The sequence below is a fragment of the Phoenix dactylifera genome, chromosome 1 (assembly GCF_051530095.1).
Source record: "Phoenix dactylifera cultivar Ajwa chromosome 1, Ajwa_hap1_PhDact_Kaust_v1.1, whole genome shotgun sequence".
NCBI lineage: Eukaryota > Viridiplantae > Streptophyta > Magnoliopsida > Arecales > Arecaceae > Phoenix > Phoenix dactylifera.
The window spans coordinates 45,909,807-45,933,873 of NC_143190.1; the positions used below are offsets into that span (position 1 = coordinate 45,909,807).

At 35.8% G+C, this 24,067-nt stretch overlaps 1 protein-coding gene across 3 annotated transcripts in view; it reads left to right on the forward strand.

Moving 5' to 3' along the window:
• Positions 1-24,067, forward strand: part of LOC103708188 (plant/protein (DUF810)) — a 42,092-nt gene that overhangs the window by 404 nt on the left and 17,621 nt on the right. Inside the window, exons 1-19 of one of the 3 annotated variants that reach the window (XM_088703521.2) lie at positions 677-792; positions 914-1,000; positions 1,071-1,246; positions 1,338-1,402; positions 2,911-3,196; positions 9,276-9,342; positions 9,476-9,629; positions 10,777-10,944; positions 11,031-11,141; positions 12,330-12,539; positions 12,650-12,751; positions 15,524-15,742; positions 17,410-17,484; positions 17,719-17,790; positions 18,321-18,506; positions 18,625-18,783; positions 19,314-19,406; positions 20,243-20,314; positions 23,364-23,481. In XM_088703521.2, coding sequence (XP_088559647.2) covers positions 993-1,000; positions 1,071-1,246; positions 1,338-1,402; positions 2,911-3,196; positions 9,276-9,342; positions 9,476-9,629; positions 10,777-10,944; positions 11,031-11,141; positions 12,330-12,539; positions 12,650-12,751; positions 15,524-15,742; positions 17,410-17,484; positions 17,719-17,790; positions 18,321-18,506; positions 18,625-18,783; positions 19,314-19,406; positions 20,243-20,314; positions 23,364-23,481 — 2,341 coding nt within the window. In that variant the 5' untranslated portion in view covers positions 677-792; positions 914-992. Of the gene's footprint in view, positions 1-676; positions 793-913; positions 1,001-1,070; positions 1,247-1,337; positions 1,403-2,910; positions 3,197-9,275; positions 9,343-9,475; positions 9,630-10,776; positions 10,945-11,030; positions 11,142-12,329; positions 12,540-12,649; positions 12,752-15,523; positions 15,743-17,409; positions 17,485-17,718; positions 17,791-18,320; positions 18,507-18,624; positions 18,784-19,313; positions 19,407-20,242; positions 20,315-23,363; positions 23,482-24,067 lie in introns of those variants that run through there. The other 2 variants (XM_008793007.5, XM_089924443.1) reach the window with 2 other exon arrangements.

A 24,067-nucleotide genomic window follows, 5' to 3' on the forward strand; every position in this document is an offset into this window, starting at 1 on the left:
TATGTGGACGTTCTTTGATTTCTGTGATGCTAATGCGGCTCCAATTGTGCAAGATCCGAACCTTCCCCCCCTTTTTTTTCTTGTCCATCTCTTCTCCGGTCGTTTTCTGTCGCGTTTTACTATTCAAGAATTGGACGTTTAAGGGGTTTATGCGAGTTATCTGTTTCTTGGATTTCTCCCGTCCTATTTCTCCAAAAAGAAAACATGTCTCTTGAATTTGAGAAGGGATGCATCTTGGTTCTTGAGTTCAGCTCTTGGGATTTCTTTGAACTGCTGTATCTGTTGCTTGCGTGAATTGTTGCTGCTGCATTACAGGAGATCTTTTGGCCGAAATGAGTTTTGTTGTTTGATATCAAACTTTTTCTGGTGCTCATCCGATACAGTTGTGCAACTTAATCTCACCTTTAAGGATTTCTTGCAAATAGTTAGTTATAAAAATAAGATGAAAATTGAAATTATTTTGTTTGTGTTACTGTTTCTGATTATTGAGATGTAATTGCTACTTTCTATTGAATTCGTCTACCAATGTACTGTAATTTCTACTTTCAAGCAAATTTCTTCCACTAATCTAGTGTAAGTTCCACCCGCTTGTGATTTATGGGTGCAAAAGGGAAAAAGAATATCAGCAGGTTGCAGTACAATCTGTTGATTCATCCAATCTACAAATGTAGAATTTTGACATGGTAGGCCACTAGGGGTCAATTGAGAATAGGACAGGAGTGCCGCCATACTGAGTTGAACACAGGATATCTTCATAGAGGAGAGCTGTGCCGAACGGCCAAGATAAGTCTGGTTGGCCAGGGTCAATTAGATTTGTAGTTTGTGTTTAGCCTGAATTGTGATTGATTCTTATTTTGCTAAAGCGAAAATTCACCAATTTCCCCTCTACTATTTTACTTTTTTCTTGATACAGTTCATCTAAATTGAAGAATTCTGGTGATTGCCGTACTGTTTCGAACAGATCTATTGGAACATCATAGCTTCCGCACTCCATGGAAGAGTAATTCATCCTTCATAATTTTTTTTTTATGCTTTGTCAGATTGAATCTAAGTCTTGCCAATGCTTTCAGGGAAAATATTCTGGATCTTCTCCAACGATATCGCCGCGATCGACATGTACTTCTTAATTTTATCCTTTCTGGTAGCTTGATCAAGAAAGTTGTAATGCCACCAGGTGCAGTTTCCTTGGATGATGTTGACATAGATCAAGTCAGCATTGACTATGTTCTTAACTGTGCTAAGAAAGGTAGTGAATCCTAATTGTTTTTCTCCATAAACCTCACAAAACAATACCAATTCCATTTAAAGTAAGACTAGAGGAGCATTTGGTGATGTAGGTGAAACACTTGATTTGTCGGAAGCCATTAGACTTTATCACGACAGCCTTGATTATCCTTCAATGGTAAGCTGTTAGATTATTTTGCATAACTTCTTGATCGTAAGCTTGAAGAACGCTTTGGATTTCTTTCACATGTCAAGGCTACTAACCATATTTTTATGCTACTTCCCAGCTCCCTAGGACATAACTTAAGCTTAACAACCATTTAAGAAAATATTGCTGTCAGTTATTTGGTTTGATCTGTGGTAATTTGAGTCTTACAATTGTTTAAGTTAAATGCAACAAAATGGTTCATGACTTACTATAAATTGTTTTAAAATTCTGTTTATCTTTTCATCTAAATTTATTATTTCATCTTGGTTATGCTATCATAGTTTTTTGTATGTTATTTTTTTTTGCCATAAAATTTAGTGCGCGGAATATTGATAGTAAAATAACTCCATTTTGGGCAATGAAATAGACGAGCAAGTCTGCAGCATCTGATTCACCAAGAAAAGCAGAAACATTGGTTGCCGAAAACGAGAGAAGAAATAGACGCCGATACAGCAGGTTCAGTACAATGAGAGAAGAAAGATGATGCTAAGCTCAGGAACTAGGGCGCAAAGTCATATCCTTTCTCTTTTCGTTGTGTGCATCTTCCTATTCATCTGTGGTTGGTAGAACTATAGGACTCCCATTAACTCATCCGCTTAGTTATTCAAATAGGCCCTCCCTCTAGCTCACCAATGGTGGTTCACTTAATCCCCTGGACTTCCTAGGTAAGCAAGTGCTCTGCTGCCTACACTTTTTACAGAGATTTAATCTAGTTTGGTAGGGACTCGAACTTTTTGGTTACACATATCAAGATAATTGCAATGGTCTTTTTTCTCAAGGAACTTCACTGTATGTTAAAAGTAACTTGCAAAGGATGTTGATCTGGTCAGCAAAGAACTAACCCTAGTTGCCTTGTGTAATCTTGACATTGTTGATTAGTCCCTCGAAAATTGGATAAAAAAGTTTATTGTTTAGTTTTTGTCAAAACTGAGGTTAGACAAGTGAACAAGATGTCGGAATATTTATATGCTTTTAAGAGATGGCATGATATAGCAAAAAAGGAGCCTAATGTGATAACAGAATTTTTCCATGCATCCCTACCCCCCCTCCCTTTCTGCAGGGCATCCCTCCCCACCTCCCTCTGCCTCCCTAATGAACAGAAGGCAGCATTAAATGAAACATAGAAGCTGGCATCTAGAACTTTCCAGGTTGAAAAATTTCAAGAAATTATAAAATTTCGTGACCGTAATCCTATTTCAATTTTTCATAGAGTCGAGTAACACTTCACATTTCACATTGATTTATGATACTATTGTTCTTATAACCTGTCCTTGTCGTTTATACATGCAGTTTCAGCTAGCCGTACTGTATATCTGATCAGCATCTAAATACTGAACTCGTAATTATCCTTTATGAGAAAATAATTGATCCATTGTCCATACAAATTATTCTGTATCTGTTCTTCCACATCTTTTGTTGGATGATAATGCACAGGGTATCAATGATTATTAACATGCTTTTCAAATATCTTTTATCAGAGCAATACAGGGTCTATAGAAGAGTTCTTTTTGGCTACAAAACCTGAATCTTCAGGGCCATCACCAACACGGATGCCACCACCAGTACCTGTCACCACACCATTACCCATTTTGACAAGTTTGTCAAAGTCACAGTCATTTCAATCTTCACATGAGCAGGAATTAACTGTAGATGATATTGAAGATTTTGAAGATGATGAAGAAGAGGTTGATAACTTCATAATTGCCAGAAGGCAACCAAACAATGCTAGCAGCTTTTTATTGCGATTGCCATCATTTTCTACAGGTAAATATGAATAGAAATCTTGAATCTATGTTATGTTTGATGGATTTGTACCAGTTTGAAACTAACACATCTGACAGGACTTGTGTGAAAAAATTGCTAAAAAGAGACTTTTCTCCTATGCAATATATGGGTGGGCATCTCATGCCCTTTTTTTATTATTATTTAAAGATCTTTTTAGGCATTGGGCCACACAATGGGATAGTCTTCTCCTAGTACTCCTAAACACTCCAACCTTGATGAAGGCTGGATTCAATCTCGTCTCTTGTACAACCAGTCAACAACCAAGAGACTTTACCAGTGGGCTCAACTAGCTCCTCATTTGAAACTGTTGCTGTTTATGATGAACCAACTATCTAATTAGTTTGAGAGTTAGAGTTGGCTATAGGCAATCCATATCATCTAGGGCCTTCATAAGCCCAAAAATAGATTTAGAAAACACAATCTTATAGCTACGCTACTAGAGTTGTATTATCAAATGAATAGATATTCTAATGGTACATGATACCACAGGAAAGTTAATTGATTCAACTGCAATATTAGGTCTTTCTCTCAATTGCCTTGACAGACAAACTGACATGCTTCTCATTTTCACCATTGGAAGAATAAACAAGTGAGAACAAAGGAAAGAGGGGTAAAAGGTGGACATGAGTTTAAATTAGCACCTCATGGATCTAACCAATTAATATTTTTCTGCTTTTTTACATTTAGTTGTTCAACAATAACTAATGGAGAGATAATTGTTCCATCAAAAAAAAAAAGTTGAGGCTTCCAAGTAATCAAAACTTTAAAACTATGTTTGATTACAAATTAGAACTATGATGTACTTCCAGATAAATTGATGGTGCTCCCACTATAAAGTGTTTGTTTGTTGATATCCTAATTTGATATAAATCACCCAGATTTTCTTAAAGATCAGTGGTTAGACTGAAGGCACACATGATGGAATTTTTGGTTCAACAAATTATATTGAATTATTATTGATGGAGACCAAGGGAACAATTGACCAACTTGGATTGTTTGATCTCAAATTAGGAAATCATTTCTTGTTCATAAAGTGGAATGTCAACTTATACATAATCATTTAATCACGAAAAGCCTTTTTCTTTTTTGACTAGCTGATTGTACTGAAAGTTTGTTATTGTCCACTAGTTATGGCAACATGGGTTTGTATAGTTAAGGATAATCTAGTAATTTTTGTTTTTGGTTTTTTAATCTGTGTTCTGATATCAAACCCAACAATTGGTGAATTTTTTTAGAATTTTTTTTGAAGTGTTGTTTTAAGTAATATTAATGTCTGATAGTCCATTTTAGGTATTTTTTGGTTGGGAGGCCCAAACTTTTTGTGATTAAGTTTTGGAAAGTTAGGTGCTTTTATACATCAATTTCCAGATGGATTTATATTCCTCATCTTGTTTCTTTATTTTCTTCTTAGCTGTTTGAGACTCTCTTCAGGAAAGGGCTAGTCTGAGTCATAATAGGAAATTTTACTTGTCTACTTAGGCAGAGGTTTTGTTCAAATCCTTTTGTAATTTTTCTCAAGGTCACGAGGAACTGCTAAGGCCTTGTATAAGTTCCATTCCCCAAATTTAGAATAAATCCTGGATAATTCAATAAAAGTTAGAGGTTTTGATTTTCTTCTCCCGCGACGCGATTCCATGACTTGGAGGTCAAATTCCTTCACTCTTAGGTTCGATGTCTATATATTTTGTTTGTGCGATGTTGTCTCTTTCTAATATCTTTCTTGCAGCTTCCTTAAAACTTATATCTTATTTTCTTCTTCTTTGTGTTTCAAGCCACCCTTATATAAACCTTTTAGAACATCATCAAACCCATAATCCGTAATTTTTTTTGCCTCTATGACATTTTACCATCCATTTCTATCGTCTTTGCTCAAAATTTCATGTCTACTTAAAAACTAAATCTCAGGCTATTTTTAATTTCAGGCATACATAATATTTTCCTTATCTCTTAAGTCAAACCTTGAAATTAAACTGCAAGCATTTAAATTCTGAGCAAAGACTTACCTGCTATATAAATTTTGCAAGTGGATTCCAACTCAAACGGTACAAGTTGAGGAAAATTTTAGATTCAAAAAGAAAATCCCATAAGTGCAACTTTTGTTATTGCAATTCAAAATCCACATCAAAATCTTTAACATTCTTGTTCCTGGAACCTTCCTACATCATGTTTGGATGTTAAAAGGCTTATTTTTTTTGATCTTCCAGAATCACTCTCACTTTGAATCACATGACAATCTATCTCCATATCTTAAGTCTGGTCTTCATATACTTTGCCACTAAATATACACATCATGGCTTGATTGTCATAAAACATTCTTATGGAGTGACTACCATAATCTTATCCCTTCTAGTGAAGTCTTCAACTATACTACTGCATATGCTATATGTACAGATATAGATAAATGTCCAGTCAACTTCTGCATTGGATTTCTTGTAAACACTATATTTTTTTAATTCTTTCAACTAAAGGAACTTTTTATGTTTATACAACATACCATTTTTCATTTGCTAGAACAATAGTTACAACTAATAAGGGCCGATAAGGAATATCAGAATCCAGAAGAGCAAAAAATTGAAGAAAAAATATCAGATGAGCAAGAGAATGCAGATTGATCCATGTCCAACCTGCTCCACCCTTAATATGAGCGAAGCTCATACCTTTAGTTAGGTTCCATGAGCCTTGATCTTATTTTGATACCAAAAACCTGTGAGCCAACTATGTTGGCTCTAGATCTTGCAAAATTTGGACCAACTTTGCCTGACCTATTTAGACCTGTAACGACTCATCTTGAAATTGCCCGGGACTCTAGGTTTGACCCTTAAATTTATGTCTTTGAAAACTCTCATGAAGCAACCAAGAACCTTCATGGCTTTTCTAGAGAACTGTTATCTACCATGGTCTTCCTTATAAAGGAAGCTGTCTTTTCCAATTAGCTTTCTCTCTGTTTTTTATTTTTATTTTTATTTTTCAGTGAAATAACCCTGCGTTCTTCAGCTACTGTTCTGTTGACTTTAGTTTTATTTTAAAGCTCAACCTTGATAAATGTTATAAACTCCTTAACACGAGTTTTTCCGACAAATACTGGCTGACAAGAATTTTAGGAGGAAAACCTTGCTATTAGTAACTGGGTTTTTCATTCTTCTACTCTGTTGACCATTCAGTGGTATAACATTTTTTTTGATATTTTGTATAAATTGTGATTTAGAATTGTGAATATATTGTCAAGTAATCTCATAATTCTATAAACTAATTGTAGATAAGTCAAGGAACTGTTCTGCTATAAATTTGGAGATCATGGAGCTGGTGCCATGAGACTTTCTATATCATTCTAGTAGATGCAGATTCATGATGGCCATACTACCATCTCAGTTCCTTCTGGTCATTAACCTTTATAAATTAACTTTGAAGTCTCTGTTTACATTCTTTCCTAGATGGAATACTTTATTACTTATCTTATTTTGAACTTCCTTCAATTAATTTCCTCATGAAACCAACACTTCAGTTTAATCTTTTTTTGTTATCTACATATTCTATAAGAATTTCTTATTACCTATGCTTTATGCAAATTAATTATTTCGTTTATGAAGGAGCATGGTTGCTGATGAACATCCTTGGTGAGTCTACAACAAATTAGACAATAGGTAGTGAAAAGCTGATGTCAGTTACTAAATCATGTACTAGATCAGCTCTGTGGAAGATATCTCATTTTCATTGTACAACTGAGTGAAATGCACCAGAACTTTAAGATTTGTTTTTTGTCCACAATGCAACTCGCTGGTGCTTTATCAGCTGATCATGAACCAAAATAGAATCTGGAAGCTACTAGTATATATTGCACTCATCCCCAGAAGCACAGACTAAGCTGTCTCTAGATTATTAATTCGAGTTCCACATGCGTTGCCCTCCTGTTAGACCAACAAAAGGCTGCTTACACTAATTTCACGACCACCAGTCATGTAGCTATGTATACCATATCCATTAATGACATAATTATGGTGGGCTCGTTATTAGCTTTAAAAGACCGCATATTACCAAAATGTAGAAGTTACAAGAAAACAAAAGAAATCTTTTGGAGTATTTTTACAAATTATATAAAATATTTTCTTGGGAGGAATGTTTGAAAATAAATATTTTCATGTTCTTTCTTTAAAGAAAAAATTCTTTCATGTTAAATGGATAAATGGAGATTAGCAAAAATGCAGAAGTCTTCCCAAAAAATCCAGGTCTGTTCTCAATCAGGACTCTTGGGTCATAGACGAATCGATTTTCAGATTCCATCTCTTCCTGGAAATCCCATGAAGAGCTACCCAAATGAATGTAATTTCTATTTCCTTTCTTTTTGTGCTAAAAGGGCTATATGTCATATCATTATCTTTCAGGATATGTTACATCTTTATCCTCCCTAAGGTGGCTTTTTTTTTTAATACTCTGACAAAAAAGTCCTATATATTTCCAAATAACCATGTTTTCTGCTAAAATTTGCAATTCAGTTTGCAACCTGACAAGCATCTCATTGATTTAACTTCATTTAGCTAATCCATTTCTGAAATCATTATATATTTCCCTTGATGCATTTTCAACAAACCATGGTATTTTTTCCTTTCATTGTACCAGCTGCAAATAAACTTGAAAATTGGTCTTGAAGTCTAGTTTTTGACCTTTAATTATACAGTGCTTGCTTTAATCCATGGAGAATTCTCCCAGCTTTTCCTAGGGAGCTGAGGTTAGCTTCTAATCCCTCTACTGTATAAGCCCTTTATGCTTTCATTTGTTGAAGTAAAATCCATTCCAGCGATTCCATGCACTTATGTTAGAGATCCATCTTTATTGATTTTAAACCATCTATTTTCCAGTCTATTCCATTTTAGAAACTTGTCATTTCTTTCTCTCTCCATCTAATCTGTAAATTCTTATTGCCATTAAACAATGTCTTTTAATCCAATAATGTCTTCATACATGTTATCTCCCAAAATATCTCTTGATTCTCGTGTCTATTACCACTGACATCTGACAGAACTATAGAAAAAGTTTGACAGTAGCTCCATGATAGACATGCAATGGACAAATTATTTGTTTTTATTATCAAATTCAAGTTCAATTTCGCATTTTCTAGAACAAACTTCTTGCAATTTCTGCATTTCCTCTTTCCTCCGTGTACAGTGAATCACCCTCATGCCCAGAGGCATGTCCTTTATATTAACTTCCTCTTGGGTAAGATGTCCAAGAAACAAGAAGCTTGACCGCTCGTGTTAGCTTGAACAAAATATAGCTTAATATAACACCAAGATTATGAAGGAAGCAGATTTTCTTATTGTTCTGTGGATATAGAAAGTTGAAATTGTAAAATTTTGTTTTGTGAGGTAGTGAAATTGTAAACTTCTATATCCTCATTAATGTATGCTATCTGTATTGAGGAGGAAAACCAACAGGCTTACCTTTCTCATTCTTTGTATGGAAGATAAACCCAGTCATCCATTATAGAACATGGTCTAATAGATCTTTCCAGAACTATGATAGATAAATTGAGTTTTAATAGTCGCTTATAGCCTATAGGTAGGCCTATTCATTTCTTCTACAGAACTGCAGAGATTACTTTTGGCTATAACACTGCATCATAACTTTGTGATGCTCTGGAGTTGGCCTCGAGAAATGGAATGAAGCCATCAGAGGGAAGCACCATAAAACTTCGACTTCTCCTATAGAGATTAGTTAATGAATCATTGGGTGGTGAGGCATTAGGTGGGTGAAGAATAGGAGAGATAATAAGATGAAGGAAGTTTGGGAATGCTAGGCTATAAAAAGGAAAAAAGAAGGGTTCAACCAAGTGGGAAGGTCACCAAATAAGATGAATAAAAAAAATAGAGCCAGGGTAGGCAAGAAGGGATACTTAAGTGAAAATTTTTCGTTCGTGCTTTTAGTGTATGTAATTGAAGATGGGTCCTACAAGAGACCTACCATATGGATTAACCATTCCAAGGCTGGGTTTTCACCAAAACCTTGAATTATGAAAGTAAACTGATAGGAATAATAGCTTACATAATGTATTATCTGATTACAGGTATCACAGATGATGATCTTCGGGAAACTGCTTATGAGATCCTTGTTGCTTGTGCTGGAGCTGCAGGGTATGCTTCTGATTTGATGAGCTTCTTGCAAAGCATTTTTTGGTGATCAGAGTTTCATTTATCAGGAGTAAACTTGTAAGTTCTTATAAATTTCAATCCCTTTTTGTGCTTTTGATTTTTCTTTGGTATTTAGTGGTCTCATAGTACCATCGAAAGAAAAGAAGAAAGAGAAGAAGTCCAAATTAATGAGGAAGCTTGCTCGTAGTAAGAGCGAAAATGTCACACCCCAAACTCAGCATGTTCCTGGATTGGTTGGTTTGCTGGAGACATTGCGAGCCCAGCTGGAGGCATGTTTCTTTTCCTTTGCTCTTATCCTATTTGTAGTCATTAGCCAAAATGTTGTCTTAATATCCATTGAAATGCTTGCGTATATCAACACTCATGCGTATATCTTTCTATACATGTAAATGTTAAAATGGACTCTCAAACTACTATATGGAAGAAGAAGCAATGTGATGCCTATTATCAAATCGACCCTTGAATCCTTGTTAATTAGCCATAGTGCTGAAATGGCAATATGCAGATTTTTTTTTTTTTTTGTAATCATGTAGTTGAGTAACCCTACTGTACTTCCATTCTCTAGAGTAGTATAACCTTTGGGGAGTGTTTTTGAATTCTTTGCTTTGCTATGCATGTATAGCATGTTCAGTTTCTTTATTTTAGAGTAGTTGACCCAGTATAACTGAAGGAGAAGATTAAAGATGGGAGTCTCGGCCGGTTCAGCCCGTATCGGACCGGTCCGATCTCTAAGCGGTCCGGTTCCGCAGTGAAAAGCGGTTCTGGCCCCAATGAGGTCGGAATCGAGTGGTACAGAGCCCTTTTCGGCCTGAACCAGCTGGTATAAGAGCGTACCAGACGGAACTGGACCGGTTCTATTCGGTTCGGCCTACGAACCAGATGCTTTAATGCCACTCTGTGGCATTCCACAATGCGCTACAAAAATGCCACTCTGTGGCATCCGGTTCGCCAAAGAGTGGCATTTGCCACCATGCCATGGAGTGGCATTTGCACTCTGTGGCCACAGCGCGCTGCTAGCCGGTTCGGTACCCGTATAAACTGGTCCAAACCGGTACTGTACCGGTCTAGTAGGCGACCGGTACATCATTCCTTGGATGGGACATATGTGAGATATCATGTTTTATGAAGATACCTTAATCCTTGAAAATCTATTATTGCAAAAAGGAAGGCTGTCTATAATATATTAAAAACTTAAGGATCATGGGATTTGTGTTAAGCACGATCATTTATCTCCCAAATAGTTGAAAAAAGGTTTTGATGGGAGTGATTATTGTGTCTCCAAGTGAACGAGATTATATAGTTGTTCCTTTAACTAAATCTGCTGATATGCCTCTCCCTTAGATTATTATTCTTCAATTTTGGTCTATCCTTTTGCATGCTTGATCCTTTGTTATCTTACTTTGCTTATTTCCACAGATCTCAGAATCATTGGATATTAGAACAAGGAAAGGATTGCTTAATGCTCTTGCCGGAAAAGTGGGGAAACGAATGGACAATCTTTTAGTTCCACTTGAATTGTTGTGTTGTGTTTCAAGAACAGAATTTTCTGATAAAAAAGCATATCTTCGGTGGCAAAAGAGGCAGGTGAGTATCCACATTCTGTATAACTAAATTCTGATTTATTTATAGTGACATCAGTCTTAACGTTTTAATACTTCATTTCTTCTTAGCTAAATATGCTGGAAGAAGGCCTTATAAATCATCCTGTAGTTGGATTTGGGGAATTAGGGCGCAAAACCATTGAGCTAAGAAACCTTCTGCGAAAGATAGAAGAGTCTGAGGTAACATCTATTGATCATAGAGCGCACAATAGCATTTTACCTTTACACTTACATAATTGTTGTTATTATTATATTGGTTTCTGTATCTACAGTCACAAGATTCAACAATTTTTCTTGAAAAATGCATGGTGGATGCTCAGCTGAATCCTTCAGCAAATCATAAATTTATGAAAATCATAAACACAAATAGACAGTAAAATTCATGAAAATCATGAAGAATTCACAAATCCAAGAATTGTTGACTAGAGTGAAAACAAGTCCATGGCACAAACACTCCAGTTTTCAGGCACTGAGGCAGGTGTGGGTCTAGGGATGTGTGTACTTGACTTACTGAGATATTATACATAAATACAAGCATACAAAGACATTATACATAAATACATGCATACATCCATACATACCTTTGTACATAAATGCATACATACATACATAATCCTACCTTTCCTGTTCTCCTTATCTTCTCCCCTTTTGTCCCATTCTTATCTCCATGTTTCTATTCTTGTCACCCTTTAACACGGCCACATCTTACAATTCTTCATGGCTTCTTGGGTCAGCGTTCACCCTCAAGAAAGCCCTTGAATATTTATTTTTCTTAAAATCCAAACACCAAGTTCACTGGATTCTTACCGAATGCGAAAACTTCCCAACCTTACTGCTTCTAGGTTCTAATTTATATAATTTTTGAATTGATACATGCATCCATGCATGCATGCATACGTACACTCGTAAATACATCCATCCATCGATCCGTACATCCATCCATCAGACCTACATGCATGCATACATAAATAATTCTACATTTCATATTCTCCTGACCTCCTCCCTTTCCCATTCTCATCTCCTCCTCCCTTCTCCCATTCTCATCTCCATGTTTCTCTTCTTCTCACCCTTTTACATGGCCTCATGTCACAATTCTTCATGGTTCCTTGGTTCAACCCACCCTCACAACTTCTTTACCCTCGAGAAAGCCCGTGAATATTTATTTATTTTTTAAAATCCCAACACCAAATTCACTGGTTTTTACCGAATGCCAAAACTACCTGACCTTGCTGAATTGTTCTCAAATCCCAAACTTGTGACTGTGCTACTGTGGTGTCTCTTACTGCTTCTAGATTCTAATTATATAATATCTGAATTGATATTGGCAACTTGCAAATTCATTGCTTATGCTGATAATGTTTTTTCTAGTCTCTTCCGCCATCAGCTGGTGAAATCCAACGTACGGAATGCTTAAGAGCTTTGAGAGAAATTGCTAGTTCACTTGCTGAAAGGCCAGCACGGGGTGATCTAACAGGAGAAGTATGCCATTGGGCTGATGGTTATCCCCTCAATGTCAGGCTGTATGAGAAAATGCTATGCAGTGTTTTTGACATCTTGGATGAGGGGAAGCTTACAGAGGTTGTCATGCTCGTCAATGCACTGATTCTCTAAAAAACTAAGATTATACTTGTGGTTACATTTATCTACTGAAATAGTCAGTTACATCTAATATTATCTTGTAATTGTAGGAGGTGGAAGAAATTCTTGAATTCCTCAAGTCAACTTGGCGAATTCTGGGGATTACAGAAACCATTCATGACACATGCTATGCTTGGGTGCTATTTCGGCAGGTAAAATGAAAATAATAAAGCTTGGAAAATACTAAAAAAAGAGTAGAGATGAAGCTCTGTATGTCTACATTACATTTATTGATCTGATAACTAGCTCAATTTCATTGGTAAGAAAAATGCAGTTCTCCGTCTTCCTGTATAGCAACCTTTTCAATGCTTTATCCTTTATTTACCTCTCAGGAAAAGAAACTGAAATTATTCTTGTTCTCCTGAACCTTTTGGCTATGGTCAGCTTACTAAGTGTGTTAATATGATTGGTTTACTAAGCTATAATTTTTATGGGGGTTTCTTTCTCCTAAGTTACTATTCTTTTCTTTTATGATGAGACATATGGTGCACACAATTTTCTACTTCAGTGGCATCTTTCACTTGGTGATAAACCTGCTTTAAGATACTGTGTGCTTGTGATATATGCATAACCTATCTGCACCTCTGAAACATCTGCACCTGGGTTATTGACTTCTTGTTAATTGCTAAATGGTCTTTTCTTGTTTAGTTTTCTTTCTTTTCTTTTTGCATGTGTGCGCACGTGCATGTGTGCATGGGGTTGTCCATTGAGATATTATTGTTCTTTTTCTTTTCTTTTTTAATAATCAGACTTTATGTGCAGTCCTTTTTTTCTTGATGATACATGTAGCTGATGCTGCTTTGCTTGATCCAATTCGAATTTCAAATTGCGCAGATTTCATTCCATATGAATGACATCTTGTCTTTAGGCTAGCTTAGACCTAAGGATCTGCTTTTGGAAGGCCCCATTATAATGATATGTCATTGTATAGTGATATCATTATTTGATTAATAATTCTTAGGCCTAAAGTTCACGAACCGTCATTTTCCTTTAGAAATATGTTGCACATGATCCTGATACTGTGTGCGTGCCCACTTTAACTGTTTAGAATCTTTGATCGCATAGCTAAACCACCCATGGTCTGCTGTGCCGGTACCGGACATCGGATTGGTAGCCCGGCGGCATGGGCTCGCGCCATGCCGTGCCAGGCCTGTATCGACACAGTAGAGGAAGCGCAGGAGAGGGTGAATGAGAGAGGAAAAGAGAGAGAGAGAGGAGGAGAGAGGGACGGCGGATGGCTGGTGCTTGGGTCCCCTGTTTCGTTTGAAACATGGTTCGGCCGCTTTTTAATTTCGCGACTTTTAAGTGAACGAAACAGGAGATCCAGCCACGATCTCCGTCTCCTGCCCGAGCGTCGGCCTCTGACGGCCCTCCGCCACCTTCCGTCGGCCTCCCTCCCTCTTCCTCTTCCTCCCTTCCCCACTCGCTCTCTCTTTTCCTCTCTTTCCTTCTCCTTCTTTTCCTCCGGCAACGGGTTTCGTTTCCGTTGCCGGAACCGTCCCTATTCACTGCCGGGATGGCTCTGTATGATGGGGCGGTTCCGCCGACCCTGAAACCACCCCATTTAATGGGTCAGATCCTTGTGCTTAGGATAACTGAAAATGATGTCCTTGTGAAACAATTTTGACATCTTTGTTCATGGTCAATTGTTTATGCTTTGATAGTTTGAATGTCATATGATCTTGAACTTATGTATTTACCCAATTTTTCTCCCATTTGAAATTACAATTGATAAATAATAATACTTCTGTAATTTCCAATCTAAAGTTTCTTCATAGAAATGAGCATTGCTTGGATGTCGTCAATAGTATTATTACAAACTTGAAATTTTACTTTCTACTGAAGGCAACCAAATTAATCTTTGGATTGTTTTTATGGATGAGTATGGTCTGGGTATCGCTTTGATTAGATAAGGTCAACTATCTCTTTGATGTGCTTTGCTTTTGATAATATCCCATTTCATATGCATCAAATGGTTTGTTAGACATTTTAGGGCCTATTTTATGGATGAGTATGGTCTGTGTTTTATTTGTTTTTGATACGTCAACTACCTCCGAGGTCTTCCTTTTTCTCCCTTTAGGATTCGGGCCGGCCCACTCCAAAGCTATTTCTGGGCAACTATGAATATAGGCCTAGCCCAGCCTGTATTTCTGTGATTTTGTTGGTTGTACAATCCATGAATCCAATAGGATTTTCAGCCTAATCATCCAAATAGGTCCCTAGACTTGAGATTTTCTTCATCGAACTAATATTTTGTTCATGGCTTATCCATTTATAGACATATGGACCGCAGGTTCCATGTTCGTTTCTAGTAGCAGTGGCTGGCTATTTGACAAAAATGATGTTGAATTTCACTATCTCATACCATTTTTTTTTTCAAATGAACTTTCATATTGCTTCTCTTTTCCCATTATTATGGAGAACTACAACCTAGTAATCAAGGATTTTAGGTTGGCATGTACCAGTAATATTGGATCACACTAGCAAGGTAGGAAAACCGGTATGCCTCTTGTTACCAGCTTTTGCACCAACACGTGGTAAATCACCTCATTTTTTATGTGCTGTAACTGAGAGGCGTACTATGTTTTAATACAGTACCATACTGTTCCAGTGAGCCGTCATCAATATTTCAACCCTGGCAAGTAAGGAACTTGGAGAAAAGAATTGCCTATTTTAAATTTGAGGATAGTCATATGACCTGTCTCAGATAAAAGTTTTGATCCTGTATTCTCATGCTCTTTTCCTCAAGCATTTGTAAGTTGCTCTTTTTTTTTTTCTTGAGATGGAAGTATGCAAATCTTTACATGATAGAGCCATGGCTTTTTCCTGTCATTCTTTTTTCCTTTCAAATACCTCTTTAACCAGTCTTGCTTATGGATGTTTCTGCCAGATAACTGCCTAACCTGAATTTGTTGCCAAAATAGTTTGTTATTACAGGCGAGCAGGAAATCCTGCAATTTGTAATTGAGCAGTTGAGAAAAATTCCGTTGAAGGAACAGCGGGGTCCACAGGAAAGATTACACTTGAAAAGTCTTTCTTGCTCAGTTGAAGGTGAAGATTTCACATTTTTTAGGTCATTCTTATCACCAATTCAGAAATGGGTTGATAAGAAGCTGGAAGACTACCATTTGCACTTCTCAGAGGTTTGTTTAGTGCCTTGTTTAATGGCTGGAGTCTGCTTGCATTTTTTAGTGGCTTTTAACTTTTGGATCTTATCATGTCAAAGACTTATTCTGTATGGATGTTTTAAGCATAACATATGCCAGTTGATTCACAACTATTCCATTTGTCATGCATGAAGTTGAAGTGCATGCTGAACTTGCAGGATAGCCATACTGCTTTAGGTGGTATTTTTATGAGTTTTCATCTGCATATTTTGATTTAGATTATCAAAGTAGGTAAAGCTAGCTGCCTAGCCTTATGAACCTTGCTCGCTGTGAAAGAGGATGTTGATTGCATACTAATGACAGAAAAGAAAATGTTGCTGCTTTTGTTAATTCATGGTCTATGTGTTCTGTATTCATAATTTTCCATGTTTGGTATATAAAATTTTGTTATGATGAAATAATTCTTTATGTCGAGGAAGAACAATAGCTAAAAACGTGGGCATAAAAGTGAGGGAAAAATGGAAAAGGAAGAAGAATATGCAAGGAAGTTGTAAAAAAAAGTAGTCACAGAAAAGAATTTCAAAGAAAATTGATAAGAAAAAACAAATTATTAATTTCTGTTCAATTGTGATACAGAATGAAGTAAATATATTGGAAGCAAAGGAGAGTAGGCAAGGAAAATCATAAGGGAAAGACTAACAAAGTGGTCTGATTATGAACAGGAAGAAAAAGAACAGGATGAAGGAGGTCAAAATATTTAAAAGAAAATGTATAAGGTGATGAAGAAGAGGAACTGGGTGTGTGTTAGGTTTTTCAGAACTACAGTTAATCTTTGTTGGGGAGTTTCTTCTCATAGATATGCATTACCTATACTAATTCAAACTATGCTGGATGACTAAGTAATTTTATCTGAGCCTCTTTTGTTTTTGATCATGGACGCTATTATGCACATGTTCATTGGAATTATGAGCACTCAAACTGGGTTTACTTTGGAAATAAATTGACAACTTGTTGTTGGTGGTTCTTATATATTCTATTCACTGTTACATACCTCATGTCTCCATCATGTATCATCATATTTCTATTTTTTCCATATGCAAGATACTATTTCTTACTTGGACAATCATGTCCAGCTCCTAGAAGTCAGATATATATCTGAATCGGATACATGTCGAACATTGCATAGTTATCAAAATTTATTTAAGTTTTTAGTAATTCATAGGGAGTTGATTCCTTCATCAATGAGCTCAACCCACTATAATAGCTTTTAAATTAGCTTTTTGTTCATTTCAGAGACTGGTTAAGCATGTACATGTTAAAACGATTTCGCAAATTATCATTTTCCTAAAATGCTCAAGCTAGCTAGGAAGTTCGGGTGAGAAACATTTACATTAAAAGACCACAAAAATAATATCTTTTAATATTTTCTTTTATACCACATTTAAATGTATAATTTAATCAATGCTAATTTTTTTTAACATATCCTCATCTCTCTTTTTTCTCATCTTGCGAAGTTAGATGCTTGGACACATGTCCGTGTCCGATTCTTGTGTCTGTGTCCATGCAACACTATTATCTTATTGAACATGATATTTTTTTGAACTATTTAGTATCTCTGAGGATTTTTTCAAAATCTTCTTTTAGGCTCTTTTAACTTAGTTCTTTTGTTCTCTTATTTTTAATATCTTGCATGGGGCTTGCAGGAACCAGCCGTGATGGCAGAGATGGTGACTGTGGCAATGATCATTCGAAGGATATTACTTGAAGAAAGTGAACAGGTTTTTAGACTTTCCCTTTTTTAATATTACTATTTAGCATAGATATGATTGACGAACTTGCCATAATCATGGAAATTTATCGTACCAGTTCATGCTTTTCATCAACATATTATTTTCCAGGGGAAAGTTTATCTTGCAGCATTGATTAGATAAGAATACAAAAAAAACTATTGAAGTTCAATATACAGCTATAACCTACAGAAGTTAAGTAAAATTCATATCTTTTCAAAGTAGGTGGTGGATGTGGCTGATCGAGACCAGATTGATGCGTATATTTCATCTTCTGTTAAAAGTGGCTTTGCAAGGGTGAGTTCTGTTCTGAATATTGTCGTTCTTGATTGATTTAGCTACAATTTTCTAGCAAGACTTGGATATATGCCTGTTGATATCTTGCAGTAACACTTATAAAGATCCTGGTCTTCCTTCTAAAAGAACTTGAAAAAATGTCTACTGCTTCTTCCTCTTTTCTGTTATACAATTCTTCTTCTGCCTATCCTATTATTATTATTTTTTCTTTTTCTTTTCTTGTGGTGATTGTAAGACCACATATTCATCTTTCTTTTCTTATGCATGTCTTTAAAGCAGATTTTGGTAGTGTAGTAGTCTTATTATGGCCAAAGATGATGTCTTATCCATCCTTTGGGTTTTAAGCATTTGACTTTTGTTTTTAATGTGAGATATGGGTTGGTAATATCTTTCTTGGTAAATTTATGAGATTATTTTTTTTGTGTAATGACTGTCATTGGGATTTGGCATCTTTTTTTTTTTTTTTAAAGTTAGCCTGTCAATACTGGATGTCAGAAGATGAATCATATTTTCAATGCTGTTACCCCCAGGTTATGCAAGCTATTGAAGCTAAGGCAGATAAAGCTCATGAGCATGTTTTAGCATCCCTTGCTGAAGAGACCAAAAAACTTCTGAAGAAAGATTCAAACATCTTCTTGCCAATTTTATCAAAGTGGCATCAACGAGCTGCAGTTGTTTCTGCTTCCCTTCTTCATAAATTATATGGAAACAAGTTGGTAAGCTAATATTTGATTAAGGATGGTACCCTTCTGGTAACTTTTTGCTTTTTCACATGTATGAGAGATTTTGCTTGAATGGAGATTTGAGGGGCTTTGCTTGGACATGTTGTGGCAGAGACCATTTGTTGATCATGCTGAACATCTTACAGAAGATGTCGTGTCTGTATTCCCAGCAGCTGAAAGTCTTGAACAGTACATAATTTCTGTAATTGGATCTGCATTGGGAGATGATGATGTGGAGGAGTACTGTAGAAAAAGATTAACTTTATACCAGGTTGAAATGATTTCTGTTTGTGTCTTTTGTTTTTAGTGTCATGGTCTATACTTTGATGCTCTTACAAATTTTCCAACTTTATTTGATTTATTGTCATGTGTTCTTTTTGTGGTCCGTGCAAATTGTTAGATAAAACTTTTATTTTGCTCGGTAAATTAGATCATCTAATGCAATCTAATTCTACCTTTTAACCAATTTTCTTTTGATGGTTTGCTTTTTCTATATGGCCGCACATATGTAATATTAATATATTACATACTACACAGTTCTTCATATGTTGCAATAGTTATTGCTTCTTTACTTAAATCTTTTATTGTTTCTATATAAACAAAACTAAACCTTGTATATGAAATTGTCGAGTTTTTGAAACAAATCTCTCTATTGATGCTCATGCAATGGCATGTTATGGTTGATATTAAGATAAATCATGAAAGTGGACCATGAAATTTAGATGCAGTCAGACTTCAATACTTGTTTTATAGAGTTGTATTTACATATTTGGACTAATTTGGTTCATCCGTTTTTCTTAGGTCGAAGATATATCTGGAACATTGGTTTTGCGCTGGGTGAACTCGCAACTAGAAAGAATTATAGGGTGGGTTAAACGGGCCATTCAACAAGAGGTAACACTTGCAGTTGATGGTGATTTGTTTAATAAGCTTAATGTCATATTGATTCCATCCAAATGGCATTCAACCACTATTTATTTGCTCACGTTTTTTGGTTTTATTTAGTTCTTTTTTTGATGCTAGAATTTTTCACAATTTCTTCCATTTGAATATTGTCAAACTTACAGAAATTTATTACTTTCTGAGTTCTTTGGTGCATTATAAATTGAACGTTCTATTCTACATTAAGTGCCTATGAGATTTAGGCAATAAAATAGCTCAGCTTTCACCCTCCTCATGAATTTTTTATGATGTGATTGTCCAATGGTGGAAGTATATGTTGAATTGCTAGAAAAGTATAAAAATTATAGGTATGTTTAAGGAAAACATCTACAGGCATTTTCGCTTTTTCTTTTTTTGTATATTCTGGTTAACGACCAACATAGGTGTGAGATATGAAGCACAAATTGTTCACTTGGTTGTGCTAACATTCATGCTTCAAACCATTTACTGGGTGATACAATTGTTAAATTATGGAAGCAAATTTTGTTAAATTTTTAGCAACATTTGAGAATGACTACAATATCGAAGGTAAATACGTAGGCACTTTGGCTTTATTACCTGTATCTGGTTAACCACCAAGATTATCCCATCATTGAGATGAGTTATGAATTGAAAAAAAAAAACTAGAATATTTTGCAGATGGATGGAGCATGTTTCTACTGTGCTGACATTCATGCTTTAGACCGTTTGATGGGTGGACGAACTTCCAGTATATAAGTAAACATAAACAAATAAATACTTGTTTCATTGCCTTGCAGTACTGTTAAAAACTGAAATTTCTTTTGCAGGTTTGGGATCCTATATCACCTCAACAACGACATGGAAGCTCCATTGTTGAAGTTTATAGAATTATCGAAGAGGTTCAACTTATGTCCTAAGATTTTTAAACCACCTTCTTGAGTCAACTTTCTATATGACTTTGCTAGCAATTCTATTACTCTCTTTCTGTCAAGTAGGCTACTTTTTCCAGAATGCAATCGGGAATAATTGTGGCCATGTATATAGATATTTTCGATGCTGTCATTTCGAAATGTCTGCTTCAACTGCTGTTTCACCTCCCAACCATTTTTTTTTTGCCCGTCTTTTATGACAATCAATCTACTTTTGGAAGCAAATGTTAGCAGCATCTCATGCAAAGATCATAATTTTTCATTTTTAATGGAAAGAAGACAAAATTAAATAAATTTTTCGAGAATGTGTTAGCTAGTGAAGTGAATGGCATGACTAAATTTTCATTCTTGCCAGATTCATTTTCCCTTCCTGACATAAGAGCCTGCTCGCATCACTATATTAGTCAAGTAAGTCTTGACTATGCCTTGCACCTTCCCTTAAAAGGAAGCTGGCATGTACTTAACTAGCAAAATGTACTTAAGTCTGTTTAATCCCTAGTATATGTAAGGCTTCTTTCCAACTACTTGGACTGAGTCTCTACCTTTCTGGTCTACTTTCTTTCCCTGCTTTTATACCTCAATAAATCCTATTTGAAGGTCTCATTCAAAGCAGTTCAGACTATAAATAAGCCAAAAAAATAGGGTTGACAATTCAGTTTCAGTCAAGATTCGTTCCATCAGACTAGGAAAATTGGATAGCCTATGGCAGGCTGGAAGAACTGATTTGAATCGAAGCAGATCTAGAAGCAAAATCTTTATAGAACTGATCAAACAAGTTATTGAGGCCCTGTTTATGGTTTTAGATGCAAGGGGGATTAGGGGCCAAGGAGGCTTCATTCACCATCCATCAATTCTATGCAGAACAAGACATGGCTACCTAGATATGTAAAGGATAGATCTTCATGCATGAGAGTCAATTGTATCTTTCGATAGAAAAAGTTTTAAAATAAACTGATAACAGAAAATAAGCTGATTATACTTCTAGTAGAAGTTACTCTACTAAAGTGTGGTTAAATAAGGCCCTTCTACAAAAAATAGCCAACCATCGAAGCAGAACAAACCGGAAACAGCATAGTGCACAATTTCTGACTTCTAATCTAAAGTACTATGAGGTTTAGGGCAGCATGAAAACGAAGTTTGAGATCCAAGAAACTACCTGAAATCTGGAGCATCCTAACTCAATAGAGGAATGGAAACAATGACATATTTCTGGTCTCAGATGTGACACAGCAATAAAGGGTTCAGAAGGTGCTACGAGGTCAAATCCTAAACCCTCACTTCCAATGCTTGGAACCCTTGGTGGGAGAGAGCGGCAGCTCTGGAGAAAGAAGAATGAAAAATGCCTGCCTAAAGATCCAGCCAAGGTACTCTTTAGAACTTGAGGCTTTCTTGGAGAAACCAAAGTGAAAACTTTCACCTAGTCCCATCTAATATCACTTATTTCTTTCCCAAACTCCTTATGACATAGTTGTTATAACAAATAGGATCAAGGGACCAAAATGATCCAGATTTGCCCCAAACATGACCTAACTAAAACTAGAAAACCAAAATGATCAAAATACTCCTGGACTCAGCTGACCATTAGGATGCCCCCAAAACTTTATTCTCTCTTTATGATACTATTGATAACTATTTATAAATTGTACTATTATTCTGTTGCATCAGTTATGTTCTATGCATGATTTGCCGTACCGGCCCGTACAGGACGGTACGGAGCATACCGTACCATACTGGTTTGGTATCGGTATCCGGTAAGGGTCGCGTACCGACACTTGGTACGTCAAAATGATTCCGTTCTGTACTGTACAAACATAGTGCTAAAGTGGCATCAGTGCGGGGTCCAGTACTGCGACGACGAATCTTGGTTCCATGTTTCATCATATTGAAGAAAATAAAGAAAAAAATATGACAATTAACTAAAATCAATCTCTGTTCAGTTTTTTTTATGGCAGATTTTTTGAGATGTTGAAGTCCCACCAATTGTTTTTTTATGCATTGAAGTATCTTTTCACTAGATAGTCTGAACATTGTTATCTTGATGCTGCGGATTTGGCATAAGTTTAACTCTTCTAGTAAGTAAGTGTTTTGGTTATTAAAATTTATAGGATTTACTATTTAATAGATAATCAACAAAATAAAGCAACTGACCGATCAGTTTAGTAGTTGCCTAGGTAGTGCAGGTATTTATGGGCATTGTTTGACCATGTTGTGCTGCATAGAGTGGCTTCACTCCAAGGATTGAGTTATTCTGTGCCATGCTGTGCTAGTGCATGACTCCCTGTGGGCATGTGCCAGTTCAACCAGCATAGCTGGCATGCATGGATGCACAATTTTGGGTTTTGTTCTTTTAATTTTGACTACACTAGAATTCTTTCCACAAATGTTAGGTGTTCTCTCAAGTCTCAAGTCTCGTGTATAGAAACAAAGATGTTGAAAGTAAGATATAGTGCCATACAATCAATAATTATAAAATGTATGTATTCTGACAACTGTGCAGTGGGACATCTAAGTTAGCACGACACAGTATTGCAACCTAACAATGCATTAGCACTGCAAAAATGACATTGGATGATGAAAATGCGGTACTCATTTTTACGAACATATTATCATGAAATTTAGCTAATTCATTTTAGAGTTTAAATTATTTTATATATACTTATTTGGATTAATCAAATGCCTATTTTGTAGCCCTCACCTTAACCCCATGTAGAATGCCTGTTGGGTTCCTGCATGCCCTCATCAGGCATCAGTTTCATGCTGTAATTGTTGTGACATGATATTTTCAGTTTTTAGGAAATGACTCAAGCACTGGTCGCAACCAAAAACAGAAGTCTATATAGAAAATTCTTGCACTTCATAATTTCGAGTATTTATGTCATAAGGTGGAGAACAAAATAATGGCCGTCTTGTTAGTTACAATTGAAATCTCTACCTTTATTATGTGGTTTTAGATTGTGAAGTCATGCATTGCTATAATAACAAGTAATACACATCCCTTTTGTTGTAACTCCTGTTACAGACAGTTGATCAATTTTTTGCTCTCAAAGTGCCAATGAGGGTTGGAGAACTAAATAGCCTTTGCCGTGGTCTTGACAATGCATTTCAAGTTTATACACGTCATGTCCTTGAAAAGTTAGGTGAGCATCACCTTTACTTTTTTTCCCCCTCAAAGGAAGTGTTTGTGTCAGTTTATTTCTAAATGTTTTGTTTTAATCTTTTGCCTCAATCATCATTGTTTTTGTTATGCTCATTAACTTTGCATACTAACAAAAAAAATTAAGCTTGGATTTTTTATTATAAACACTACAAGTCAAGATAACATGTAAGATAACACTAAAGATATGGCCAATACCATAGGATGCAATATGTTTCTTGTATTTTAAGAAGCTCATAAATCATGGCATATCATGGCTTTTAACCTTGTCCATGATGTATAGATGTTCTATCTGCTAACCCTATAGTCTACAGTTGATTTCTGAAAACTGCAATCCCAACAGCAACCCGCCCCAAAACAAGGGGCAAGCATGATTGCACTTATGCCACGTAACAGACTTCTCTTTAAAACTACTCACAAATTTTATCTGGTTTTATGGACGTCAATGATTCACAAAGTTAACCTTGTTGCATATTCTTTTTCTCCATGCTGTTACGACAAATCCTTTATTTCATTAGTCCAGCGCCATGAATATTTTAACTTTATTTAACATTTTTATTTCTATTTCT